General features: G+C 36.8%; 1 protein-coding gene across 6 annotated transcripts in view; it reads left to right on the top strand.

Moving 5' to 3' along the window:
* The window catches only part of LOC112048480 (neurobeachin), a 542,152-nt gene that overhangs the window by 454,387 nt on the left and 74,259 nt on the right, over window positions 1-13,506 (top strand). For all 6 annotated transcript variants that reach the window (XM_052888748.1, XM_052888746.1, XM_052888747.1 and 3 more), the window contains 2 exons: window positions 11,597-11,714; window positions 12,434-12,536. In XM_052888748.1, the coding sequence (XP_052744708.1) occupies window positions 11,597-11,714; window positions 12,434-12,536 (221 nt within the window). The remainder of the gene's footprint in view (window positions 1-11,596; window positions 11,715-12,433; window positions 12,537-13,506) is intronic.

Raw genomic sequence — 13,506 nt, 5'->3', positions numbered from 1 at the left:
CTGGGGGCGCCCCCACAACGTCTATGAATTCCACTGTAAAACAACTAGCCAGTAAATCAAACGAGCCAGTCAAACAGCCATAAAATGTTACTACATCCTGGTTCTGTACAGAATCAGTAGCGTTCCCTTATCTACGAACAGCGCTGTCTAATCTGTATGTAATCTCTGAGAGCGTGGACACCGCAGTTATCGGTGACGCGTAGGCGGGAGATGTCGGGGCCCGTGACAATTGCTTATTTATTTATTACCGGCCCTTACCCAATACCCACTCGGTATGTTGTGATGATAAGATTACAGCCACCGATTACGATAAATTAACTGTTTGGGCAGTTTAGTCTTTATTTTTTGTCTACTCATTTACACACAGCAGTAGGTATATTTAATTAATTGTAAATGAAGAGTCATACTGGACCTCGGTCATTAATTTGAATGCCTTCTTTAAAGTTTGAAGTTTGTCAGACGCGTGGAGAAAACTGTCTTTCTTGTGCAATATTTTAAGCAATTAAGTGCTATAGTCTGTAGTTATTCGTAGAACATTTTGCACAACTGATTACTGTCAAGTTAATTTTTCGTGAGTTAATTTTTCGTTTAAAACTTCATCTCGATGAGACGATCAATTTTTTTCAATTCAATTCAATTCAATATATTTATTTGCAATTGTACAGTTACATAAGCTGGTATAGATACAATAAATGTTGAAGTAGGTACATTATACAATTCGCCATAGGTATACTGGCATGCAAAATTCTTAAAACACTATCTAAAAATCACTAGTCAATAATAGTTTATTTTCTAAAATTCTTGATTTTGTAACTAAGTTACCAGGAAATGAAAATTTCTGAGCGTCGGAATGGGATAAAGTACCACGTAATTTGTAGGACATTGTGGTTGATCGTCTCATCGAGATGAAGCTACTCATCAAAAGTTAACTTGATAGTAAGCAGTTGTAAAAAATGTTCTATAGATCCCGGATTACTAGTACTTAAAGAAATTAAATATCACGTATCTCAAACTATGAAGGAAAAACATCGTGAGGAAACCTGCATACCTGAGAAATTTCTTAATTATCTACGTGTGTGAAGTCTGTCAATCCGCATTGAGCTAGCGTGGTGGACTATTAATTTTAACTCTTCTCATTCTGAAAGGAGACTTGTGCTCAACAGTGAGTCGAATATGGGTTGTTAATGGTGATGAATTTAGGCTTGCGGTACTTCTTTTTATATCTACGAGTTGGTACATAGTCAAACCATTTTCTTCATTGTCCCCATGGTGAACTTACTATACTTTTTAAAATCAACCTAGGAAATTCCTTGAACGATCCTCTTTCCAGAATTCAGTCAACCCATGATCTTTTAAAATAAACTGAAATAACATTTCTTCGATTTGACTCGTTTGTTCGTTTGTCGAAGTTTGACGATTTATATTGCTTTGTCTAATGTGGATAATCGAGACAGTCCCGTTGTTTTACATTGCCAACTATTTGCCATATTAGAGACCAGGTGTTCCAATTTTCGATGAAACCCGGGGATTCTTTCCAAACATCAATATGTTTAAAAACAATTAAGCTTTGCCTTCAGCCACAACTTTACTCAGTAGGGATATTCAAAACCATTAATGGTTTGCGTTAAATTTATGGGGCAGTATTTCTCATGTCCCGTCGTCACATCGGAAGCGGTTGATCCGCGCTAATCCCGACGCGACGGGCGCCTGCTTCATCCTCCGTGTAAATCTCTGCGGTGTCGACTTGTTCGCACTGCATCATTCTGTTATTGGAAAAAAGAAAAGTTCGCTTCATATCACTTTTAAGCTTCGTAATCTCGGCTTTGGAGGCGGATTATGAAGTATGAGTTGAAATCATGTCGATTGGTTTTATCTACTCCTAGAGTACCTACATTTTGAAGGACTCCGTGGCGCAGCGGTGTGCGCGGTGGATATACAAGTCGGAGGTTCTGGATTCGATCCACGGCTCGGCCGATTGAGGTTTCCTTATTTGGTCCAGGTCTGGCTGGACAGTTTGACTGTACAGTTAAAACTGCACAGTCTAGTGAATCTGGCATTTTCGTACCTACCGAATATTTTGAAGAAGTTTTTCTTGAAGGATTGCTTGAAGCATAATCATCACCTATTCGTCTCCACTACCATCAACCATTTTCCATGTATTTTCAGTGGGGCTCAAGCGCTGGCACAAGCCCTATGTTTCCCTAGGTACCAATTCCCAATGTGTACCTAGAGACAATTTGAGCTTTGTGAACTGTGGTCTAAGCTCAGACGCACGTGTGAATCTAATTTTACTTAGTGTTGCATTGGCGTTCTTTTTATATGCCGCCACTCACACCTAATACATTTCGATTAGCCTAAAAATTCCACCGCAACAATATAGCTAAGCGTACAAGGATTCGTCAGTCCTCTGCCCCGTACTAATAAAAATAAAGATTTCATACGCGTGTCGGACGAAACAAAACAAGCTATAATTAAATGCGTTTAAACTAATTCCAGTAAACTGGCGAGACGCGGCTCAAAGGAAGTCCTAATTAAATACTCGTACATCACGGCCGGGGGACGAGAGAGGTGGGGGGCTTGAACCCACCAACCCATACGTGGAAGCTACTACCACTTGTTCTCACCGAAATATCGATTGTAAATCGATTGATACCTACTGCAACCAACTTGCATCTAATCTCTTATGTCTTGTTAAACGGACATAGTAATCTCATTTGCGTAGTTTAGACTAGATGGATCATATTAATATATTAAGCTGGTGGCGGTGGTAGAGACATTAATAGTCATTTTAAAGAGAAAAGTCTTGCGTTTCAAAAGTGCTTGTAAACTACGAGTACAGTCTACTTGAAATAGACCAATTTTGATTCCCTCTAGAATAGCCTAGTGTCATTGTAACTCCATTTATATTGATCAGACAGATAATTATTAGTTATTGACGTTGTACTGTATGGAGTTCCTTTTTTAACCTTGACTATTAAAAGTTTTGTTATGAGTTTACTGTGTAAATCTTATTTATTTCCGTTTGTCTGTGCTAGCTACTTCACAAAAGGAGAGGGACATTTTAAAAATTAATTTTACTTTAAAAAAATTTAAGGTATAATATTGCTATTTTGCAAGACTAGTGGGCGTATCGTAAATCCATGTATGTTTTTCACTTATACATGATGAATCTAAACTAAATATAGGTACATACAATACATAACATACCCATGAATGTAAATATATTCCTTCATTGATCCTTTCTAACGTGTCGCAATCGATTTAGAATCGAGTCTAAATGTCTCGTAGTAGGGGCCCGCGGTGAGCGCAGTTTGTCACGCGGAATGGTTCATAAATTGCCTGTCATCGCATCTCTGCGTATTTCTGGAGAAGAGATTTTTTCCCTAGTCCCGCGCCGCCGCCACCGAGACGCACAATTTCCATAAAACTTTCGTAATTAATATTTTGGTGTTCAATTATAGATCCCTGTTTGTATTAAGTTTATATTGCAATTGTAAGTTTATATATATTGTAATTGTGGTAGTGGAAAAGGGAGACGTCCTGTTTAAAATATTTTTATTAGAATATACCTTTCAATAAAAAAAATATAGGAGCCTCAATGACGCAATAAAGGAACCTGACTCAAGACGTTCAACTCTAGGTACTTACTCCAGAGATACCTACCTAGGTACTAAAGATTATAAGACCTTTAAAGTAACTGTCTCATTGATCCAGTGATTAGCCTATGGAGCTTCGAACCACGAAGTCTTAGGTTCGACCCTGGGTAGGGCGATAAGATACTGATACTTTTCTTTCAAAAAAATATTAAATAATATTTTTTTATTATTATTAAAATAGACTGATAAAACTGAATAAATAGACAATTTGGATTTGAATTTGAACCTATTTGACTCCACCAGCAACCAGTTAATGCAAATGGCGTCCGTGTTCCCACAAACGTCGCGATGTCTGCGATTTCCTAGAGCCTGTCGGCGTGTATGTACTCGCCAGAGAACAGGACACGACACGGACTTGGATTTGTCTAGATAGCGCAAGGATCCAAGCGTAACGAAATATTACTAAGCGCCGATTTGTGGAGTGTATTGCACATCGTAATTTTAAATCTATATAGACTATCAAAGTCGACCTTAATATAGATTTAAGATAGTGTAACATTTTATTTCTACTTACTGTATGCAATTTGTGTTTAATAATCTTATAACAGTTAGTATTGTTCTCCATATATGTAGGTATGAAAAGCAGGAAATCGCGCGATATTTGGTTCAACTTTTACGCGCAGTGCTAGAATTGTAGTGGTCAGATGAATACCAACCCAAATTCCAAGAGGCTGGTAATGCTAACGCTGATTGATATCAAGGTGAGATGTGCTGTGATCATATAACAATACTGAGGCTCGATAATTATTTCTGTAATGTATAACGATTATCTCTACTGCACCGGGACCGGGTAAGAGCTAAACGGAGATGTCTTTAAATAAAATCCGTTGATATAAAAAATAATTTGTATTCATCAATTTAAAATAACCAAAGTAGCGGTAGGGTTTATAGGGTCGTGGTAGTACCATTTCGGTACACTACTTGATGCGATCGCTTAAAACGATTTCATGTAGTTATATCCACAAGTAGATTTCATCTACTTATATCTGGTAACGTAATAGTAGTTAGCATTAGCAAGAATTGACAAATAATTGAACTTAATTTAATAGAGCAGTCGGTGTCTAGCTAAATATGACTCCGTGAGTCACTCTCACATCACAGAGCGACCCGCGGGCTTCGCGGAAAGCGGCCCTGTGTCATTCTCACAAGACCCGCTTGGCGTGAGAGAAATTATAAAATACCTTTCTCATTTTATATTCATAATTTTATTTAATATTATCCTTTATAGTTTCATCAATATCCTTTTAGCAATTTTTGAGTGATAATTATTATTACTCCGTCTGTTAAGAATACCATCGACACATACTCATAAACTTTCTTGTTAATAGAGAAATATTTAGTAGTTTGTTGTAATGAAGTCGATTAATTGAAATTCTTATACCCAGTAACCCCATAAAAATACTTAACAAACACCAAAGAATAAATTGCCAATTATATTAATAAAAACTGTATCAACTAATGATTATAAAGATTCTACAAAAACTTTAATTGGCTGTTAGGGAAGGAACGGGTGTATTATAATAGAACAAGAGACGGCTACCATATGTGTACCACGAAAGCTTTCTAGAACTAGAAAAATAAATGAATAAGTAAGCCATTGCTATTGATATCCAATTTTTATTATTCGGAATAGTCTATCCTGTTTAATTTTTGCAAAAAATTCTATTTTAAATGCAATCAAAACTAAAAAAAATATTGCAGTGATTCATTTCTATACTTGTAGTTTTCTACTGCAATAATTGTGTGAAGATAAAATCCAGTCGAATTGCTTCCATGTAACTTGGTCATTTAAAATTCATCAGCCATGTTTTAGGTACATCTAACATCAACTTGAAAAATATAGTTTTTTATTTAACTTCAAGATTGTCTAGTGATTTTTTATTGTTTTGAAACAATAGGTATTATATTTTTAAATAGTACGCTATTCAAAAATTAACATAACCTATCTTTCTTTAATTCATATTTAAGTACATCAATGTACCTATGTATTAATAAAAATATCCAAAGTCTGCAGTGTTCTTCTTCTTACTCTTCTTGAAGGCTTTGCAAGTCTACTAACAGTCCCTGTATCGCCAACCGTTATATTGATCGATCTGTTGTGATTGCTACTTACTATATTATCTATCTTTCAATACGCAAGCTAGTAGCCTATCCTAAATTGAAAACTTACCTGGCAACCGTTAGGTTAATCATCAGGTATAGTACAAAGTTTGTTGCGGCCGGCTCTCGGACTATAAGGCAGATGCGATTAAGGTCGCGGCATTCAACGCCGATACACTATTACTATCTGTAACAGTCATTGACGACGGAACAACTCGGAGCAGCTCCACTGGTGACGATTCCGGCTCATTTACATTTCCTTTGACGATTATTTTGTAGTACTGTCTGCAAAACATTTTATTTTCTGTCCTAAAGTACCAATTTGGTACTTCATAAAATTACGATCTAGCCTACTTATGTCACTAATTAGTAATTTAACTTTAACCTAGAGTTATATTATTATTAACTTATATTATTATTATACTAAGATAATGTCCAATAACTTAATCTTAGTCTTTCACTATTACTTTAGGTCACTTTGTCCACGTGATGTTCCTTGAAGCACTTATCGCTACACTATCACTAGTCACTAAACAGTAAACACTAACTCAGATCGTTTGGTCCGTTTAAGTCTTCTCACTGTATTCGTACGAGTATTTGGATTGCCTCAATGTTTACGTGATGGTGAAGTCTTTGTTCATGAGCTTGAAACATTTTTTTAATTATTTTATCGATGTTTTCAATTTTAAGGTCCTGGTAAATAATGCCATTTCGAATGTACCAAGGTGCATTTACAATGTTTCTGAGTACCTTCTTCTGGAATCTTTGTATAATTTGTATATTGCTCTTTTTGATACAGCCCCACAGTCCAAACGGGCATACGGACTGATCTTGCTGTGTATAGAAAACGAGGTATTTCTACCAAGCAGACATGACATAATTCTTTTCTTCTTGACATGAGCTTTCCATCGAAGCCTTACATCAAGGGTAATTCCGAGATATTTAGCTGTTTCAAAGTACGGGACTTGTTGGCCATTGATGTAGACAGCATTGTATTTTTCTGATTCTCTATTTGTAATGTAGGACTTTAATATATCAGCATATTTTTATGCTAGCTTATCTGATTTACCAATTAAACCTTCATGCCAGACTTTGTCTAGTCTATTGGTTTAGTAGTTGGTACGTTAAAATGTAACAAACAAACCAATGAATTTGCATTTATATTTAGTATTAGTTAGCATGTATAATTGCCCACTCTGCCTGCTGTACCTACCGTCATTTCACCTATTTCATTGATACGAATTTCAAATATACCATGAATTTTACGCGTTTTGGATAAACCGTTTATTTATTATTGAACTTTTTCTGTCAACCGTACCAAGGTAGCGCGTTTTTCGCCGTGCGCCTTAATGGGGGCACTTGTCATGGGCGTCTTATTTACGGTGCGCGATACCCATCGGCGTCTCCTCATACACGCTGCGCGCCTGGTACCCGCGGACGCGACATATTGATAACTTTTGCTCATCTTATCTTATCTTTTGAATACTTGTAGGATGTGCAGAGTAGAACTTTTTTTTGAAACTAGATCACAAGAATTTTGACATTTAATGTCAAAATTATAAATGGAGAAGTAAATAGTTACCTTGTTAATGACTTGGTATTTTGAAAGGTTGAAAAAGAAGTTAAGATTTCTTGAAAAACTCCGACAATTGTATCCACTGTAAAACCGGCAGTTGATATTTTTGTTAAAAAGCCTACATACTACATGCAAAGTCACAATTACCTAATGGATTTTGAGGAATTTTAGCTATGTAGGTACTATCAAGATTTACATACATACATAAGTGTCGATAGGCATACTATATATGTAATCAATGATCTCCGATAGAATGTCTCTAGATCGTCACGATTCCTTAGCATGCGGAGAACAGAATGTTCGTGCGAAAATCAAGATTAAATAAATCTGCACGTAACTTCTGCGTTCCTGGTATGCTTCACACGGTGAAGAGATAATTCACACTAATCTAGTTGTGGATCTTTCGAGAAAACTGAGATTATGTGACAATTTATGTGAACTCGGCATCGTTCCTTTCTGCGCATACAAAGTAGCCTCTACTTGGAATAGAAAACTTTCTCACATAATTTATAATTGTTTGCTACAAGTTAGTTATTAAATTTATAATGATATTCTCTCGCAAGCCCGCGTTAAATTGTATTTTTCACAAATCCCGCGCGAACCATGGATTTTTTTCGCTAAATAAGTAGCCCATGATATCCATTCCAAATTTCAGCCAAATTGCTTTTGTAGCCGCAGCGTAAAACAACAAACATACTTACACACTTACACACAAACTTTCGCCTTTATAATATTAGTGTGATGTGATATGTCCGTATTTAAAAAGTTTATCGATTTTTTAATATTTTACGCGCAGGTGTAACCTCTGTCTGTAGTTAACCTACTCGATTTTTAACATAGATTGAACATAAGTACTATGAATTTTTTTTAATTCTTTAAACATATGAATGAAGGTCGTCTCGAATTCAGACTTCAGAATACGAGTAGCTAGTATCTGCCGCCGACACATCGTTTTGAATAGAATAATCATCATCATTTCCTTTCCCTTATCCCACTTAAGTGGGGTCGGAAAAATATGCCATCTCTTCTTTGGCCTTCCTCTCCTCTTATGTCCTTCCACTGGTACATTCAATATTATTCTAGTAATATGACTTTCCTCCCTACGCATTACATGTCCATACCAAGCTAACCGTCTACTCCTCAATTTTTCTGTCACTGGCGGCGCTTTCAGACTTCCTCTTATATACTCATTCCTTAATTTATTTACAACCGTTTTGTAAATTTGTCTAAGAAGCATTCGAGGGGCATTTGTGGCTTTGAATAGAATAATGCTATTGTTTATTGCGTTGCTATTAAGATTTCTATGGGATGAACATTACATTAACACGTGCTAATCTCCCACAATCACGCGGCAGAGTTTGCGTGTCGGAGGCATATTAGCGATGATTGACCAACTGTGTCTAATGTGCCCAACAATAGTGGAGGCGTACAATTCATCATACATGGGTGTGATCATTACGATTATTACGTTACACTGTAATGGGATTGTTGTGATGAACATTTCTTAGAAGAAAGAAAAGTTTAATACTTAGCTTTATCTTAGAACTCGAACTTATAACGTTTTGATTCGAAGCCGCATAGTTTAACTACTGGGTCAATAAGACAATTTCAATTCACATAAATTGTATGCTATTACACTAGTATTTTTAAGTGACAAAAAATGGTTGTAAATTTTTTATGAGTTACTAGGATAACCCTGCGGTTTCACACTCGTAGTTCCCTTTCCCGTAGGACAACGTTGATGAATTATATGTCTAGGTTACTCAGCAAAGATGTAGCTTTTTATTGGTAAAAGAAATTTAAAAATCGGTGTAGATTACCGCCTGCAACCACACACAATCACAATTGTATACCTCTTTATAATATTAGTATAGATGAAACGCAAATAAAACACTCGTGTGGTAAACATTTGTTTTGACAAACACCATCGTCAGACACCTGTTATGGTGGTCCTAGGGGGTGGGTGAACGAGGGGTGCCTTCGAAGGGTGCTTGTTGACAAATTGCGCAACAATTGAATCGGACGTTTGTGCGTATCACCGCCCCTCGGCTTGAGAGTGGAGTCCCAACAGTACCGCGTTGTGTGCACTTTGCTACGTGAAAAATGCACACACAAGGTACAATGCACTTATTGTAAAGGAGATGATGCGTAGTAATGCTATGTCCAGCTTCTCTGTCTTACTCTTATCGGCCATTGTTTGACTGCTATTTTGTCTGATGATAAACGAATATGAGTCCAGCGATCAACCTACAATCGAATCGAACCTACGACTTCACGGTGCGATTTGTATTACTTTATGTAGGTATTTACTTTGATGTGTAATAAAGATGCAAACAAATATAGTAGTTTAGACTACTTTAGTATTTTAGTCGAGTACGAACAATTTTTGGATTTATCGCTCAAAAATCGTTCGTAATTGACTAAAATACTAAAGTAGTCCGAACTAGGCCTAATACTCATCGCGCACTTTAGTGCAACACATTTTAAGAAGCTAAACACTAAATCTCACCCTTTTCCAGAAGCGAAATCATGCCACGAAAACAGACCTTAGCCAATTTAGGAAATATAAAATCCAAAAAAGATCCGAGCTAGGAATCTACCACAGGTTATAAAGCAAGGGTTGCCAAAGACAATATTAGTTCATAATAAAAAGTATAGATACTTAATCAATATGTAATGTTATTTTAACAGGAAGAACAATAAGTTTTCTCTGTAGCTAAATATCAAATAGCACACTAATTAGTATCATTATTTAAAGGAAAGGTATAATATTTCATACAGCATCCCTGACCCTACTTTGTACGTTGGATTCCCAAAGGGGCCAAACAAACAGAAGAGCAATCCACCCTCATGTAGAGGCTATTAATGCTTTGTATTTGTTATTAAACCATGATTGATGGTGTTCTGCTAACTAGGGGTTCAATGTGATTTGGATTTACCAATCTTTAATTCACACCAGCAGTGCAAAATTCTCATCGCGACTAAAAATTTTATTAACGAAATATTTGCCATATATTTTTTTAATATGACCAAATATTCCCGTCAAATTAGTGGGAGGATACTGTTTTAGTAGGGAGTTGATACAACTATAGTTCAGTGGGTGGGGATCGCACCCACGACCCATCCATGATGACTCCGACCTCTGCCGTTGAGCTAATGAAGTTTCAAATTTTTTTTTTTATTTTTTCACGAAATTCTATAAAAATTAGCAATAATAGACATTTACTAGGTAAGCGCGGTTCATAGACTCCATCATTGCTTACTTTCAGGCATGATTGCAGTCAATCGGTTGCTTATGTAGGAACAAAAAACTGATGTAAAAAACAACCTAAGTTGATCAGTTGACAATATTACACTTCCTTGCCTCGGAAAACTGTTGGGGTCATCGATTTCAGTCATTGCTATCAACATGGGGTCTTCACGCCAACCATCAATTCGCCAGCTCCTAGGAGCAGTTAGGTAGTGTAATCCAAATCTTCTTTCCTTTGATAAAAGAAAACTGACCCTGCAGAGGGTCATAAAAATTGGCTAACGATGATGACTCAAAAACTCAAATGACCAGCTCAATTACGATAAACGCTGTGAAATACATTAAATGTTAATAAAAAAATCAAAAATGTCATGTTATACAGCGGTGGATGTTTATAAATACCGTCCATATAAAAGTTGTATAGCGATCGGATCATCCCGAGGAGATTATTTTATTGCCGCCATATATAAATAAATTAAGAGCTAACGAACAGTTTACGACGTCCTCGCGTTTACGACGCTGCAAGTGTTACTCGAGAAGTGGACTTATTTTAGTGTTTATACCACTTGCTCGCTATAGTAAGGTTGTAAACCGACTTCCTATAAGTTAATTGCGTACCTTTAAAACTGTCCCGTGGCATATATTTTTTTTGTAATAGGCATATTTTGAAAACGTTTGCAGTATTCAACGTCTACCAATATCACCAAACCATAATAAGTATGAAAATGTAAATAAATTGCAGGTTTTTCAATTTATTTTCTCCCATGCTTATTCTTCATACTAATATTACAGACGTAAATCTGTCTGTCAGTTTGTTGGAGCAGAACAAAGGCTAGTTTTAATTCCAAAAAAATCCATGGTTACCGCGGAATTTGTGAAAAACAGAATTTCACGCGAACGGAGCACATGTATATTTTGCATATTTATACCAAAAAATACATACATACAGAATGATGATGATGATTTATTATAGGTATATATTGTGTCTAAAGTATTTGTATTTCTTCTTTCCAGGTGTTGAAGTACTGCGAGCACCTGCACGGGAAATGGTACTTCAGCGAGATCCGCGCGATCTTCTCGCGCCGCTACCTGCTGCAGAGCATCGCCATCGAGATGTTCCTCGCCAGCAGAAGTTAGTAGCTTTTTATCAGTGACCAGCGTTGGTGACCAGTTTATATTTCTACCCTCCAATTAGTTTGAGCAGAAAGTTTCTTTTTTAAAATTTTCTATAACCTATGACGAATATTCCCGTTCACCTTTAATTGTTAGTGGTTACGACAATAGTGTAGTAGCCAGGGATCGAACCCCTGACCTCTCGGTGTGGACTGTGCTGCTAAATCGTACTGTGAGTGGACGCGACAGTAGTCCAGCGAATGGGGAACGACCCTTATATTATAATATGACTAAGCACTATGAACACACCTAACGTTATGTGACGATGCAGTCTAAAAAAAAGCGGTCTTTCTTGAAAAAGGTATAAATTTATCGACCTCTGACGATTACCATGCGGCATCGTACCAGAAACACTACCTCTTCGTGGTAGGTGTTTGTCGGTCGATTCTTACCACTAGATTTAGATTAGAAAATATAAAATCCTTAACAACCCGAGCTGTGAATATAACCTAGGACCCCTCTGTTGAAAACCACACCATTACCAACTGCGTTAGAAAAGTTGTCAGAAGGCAACTATAAATAGGCTCCATAAGTAAGTTTCTAGACAAATGTATTCCTTAAGCAGTTATGGAATACGTTTGCGTAGAAACCTACTTACCTACTTTAGGCAACCTAATAGGCCTTCTTACTCCTGTGATACCAAACCTCAATTATAAACACAACGTGTATGGTTTCCAGCGTCCATCCTGTTCGCGTTCCCCGACCAGACGACGGTGAAGAAGGTGATCAAGGCGTTGCCGCGCGTCGGCGTCGGCATCAAGTACGGCATCCCGCAGACCAGGTCAGTGACCCCTTCTGTGACGTCACCAAACACTCCAATTTCTCTTTGACTAGTGAAGAGAAGCGATTAGCTTTGTGCATTTTTCCCAGGACTGCATTTATAGTATGGCGAGTCCACTATCGAGTGTATCGTACTTCTTCCTGCAATCAACGCTTAAACATTGCACTAGTCATAAAAATACAATATAGGAATCATAGATGTATAACTCTATAGTTTAAGAAGATAATGAAAAAAAAATTGCGTATTGTACAAAAAAGGCAGCTGAACACCATAAAGCAAAGTATGCAACAGCACATAGATTTTAACTTACCACGAGTAAGAAAAATAGTTATTCATGCAATTTTCGTAAATTGATTATTATAATTTTAATTTAAATAATTACTTCTCGTATTTCTTTTCTAATTATTATCATGAAAAAATTCTAATCAGTAAATTTTTGCCTTCCATATTGGTATGCAAAGGAAAGTTTTTCTTTTCGCGTTTCTAACTTATAAATTTCTTTATTTTGAAAATCCATATTTTCGCTAAAACAAACAGACAAAAGTATACATATTTACAGTCTGCATTATATCGATCGAATAATACTTGTCTGCCAGACAGTGTCGCCATCTGTGAGCGTCACGTTGAACTGGAAGGCTTTCATGCCAAGTTGAATCACGTGGTCGTTTACATTTGCGATATTGATCCTATCGACTTTATGCTTCATGACATAGATGGCGTAACAATTTTTTTTGTTATTTGGGTACCTAGATTCTAGAAGAAGAGCTTTTATACCTAGTTAGCTTAGGTGGCTACAGATCACCTGACATGGTCCTGGGTGATGTCACCTCTGTGAATCGGAAAGTACTTTAAATCGTCAGTCTCGGTCTTTACCATTGTTAGTTGTTGCTCGCCAACCCACACTAGAGCAGCTTGGTGGGCCTAAGCTATCCCTCCCTCCCTCGTATAGGGCCTGGGCCGTTAAAAATAT

The sequence above is a fragment of the Bicyclus anynana genome, chromosome 23 (assembly GCF_947172395.1).
Source record: "Bicyclus anynana chromosome 23, ilBicAnyn1.1, whole genome shotgun sequence".
NCBI classification, from domain to species: Eukaryota; Metazoa; Arthropoda; class Insecta; order Lepidoptera; family Nymphalidae; genus Bicyclus; species Bicyclus anynana.
Note: the sequence above shows the minus strand (reverse complement) of the source record. Positions and strands in the feature narration are given on the sequence as shown.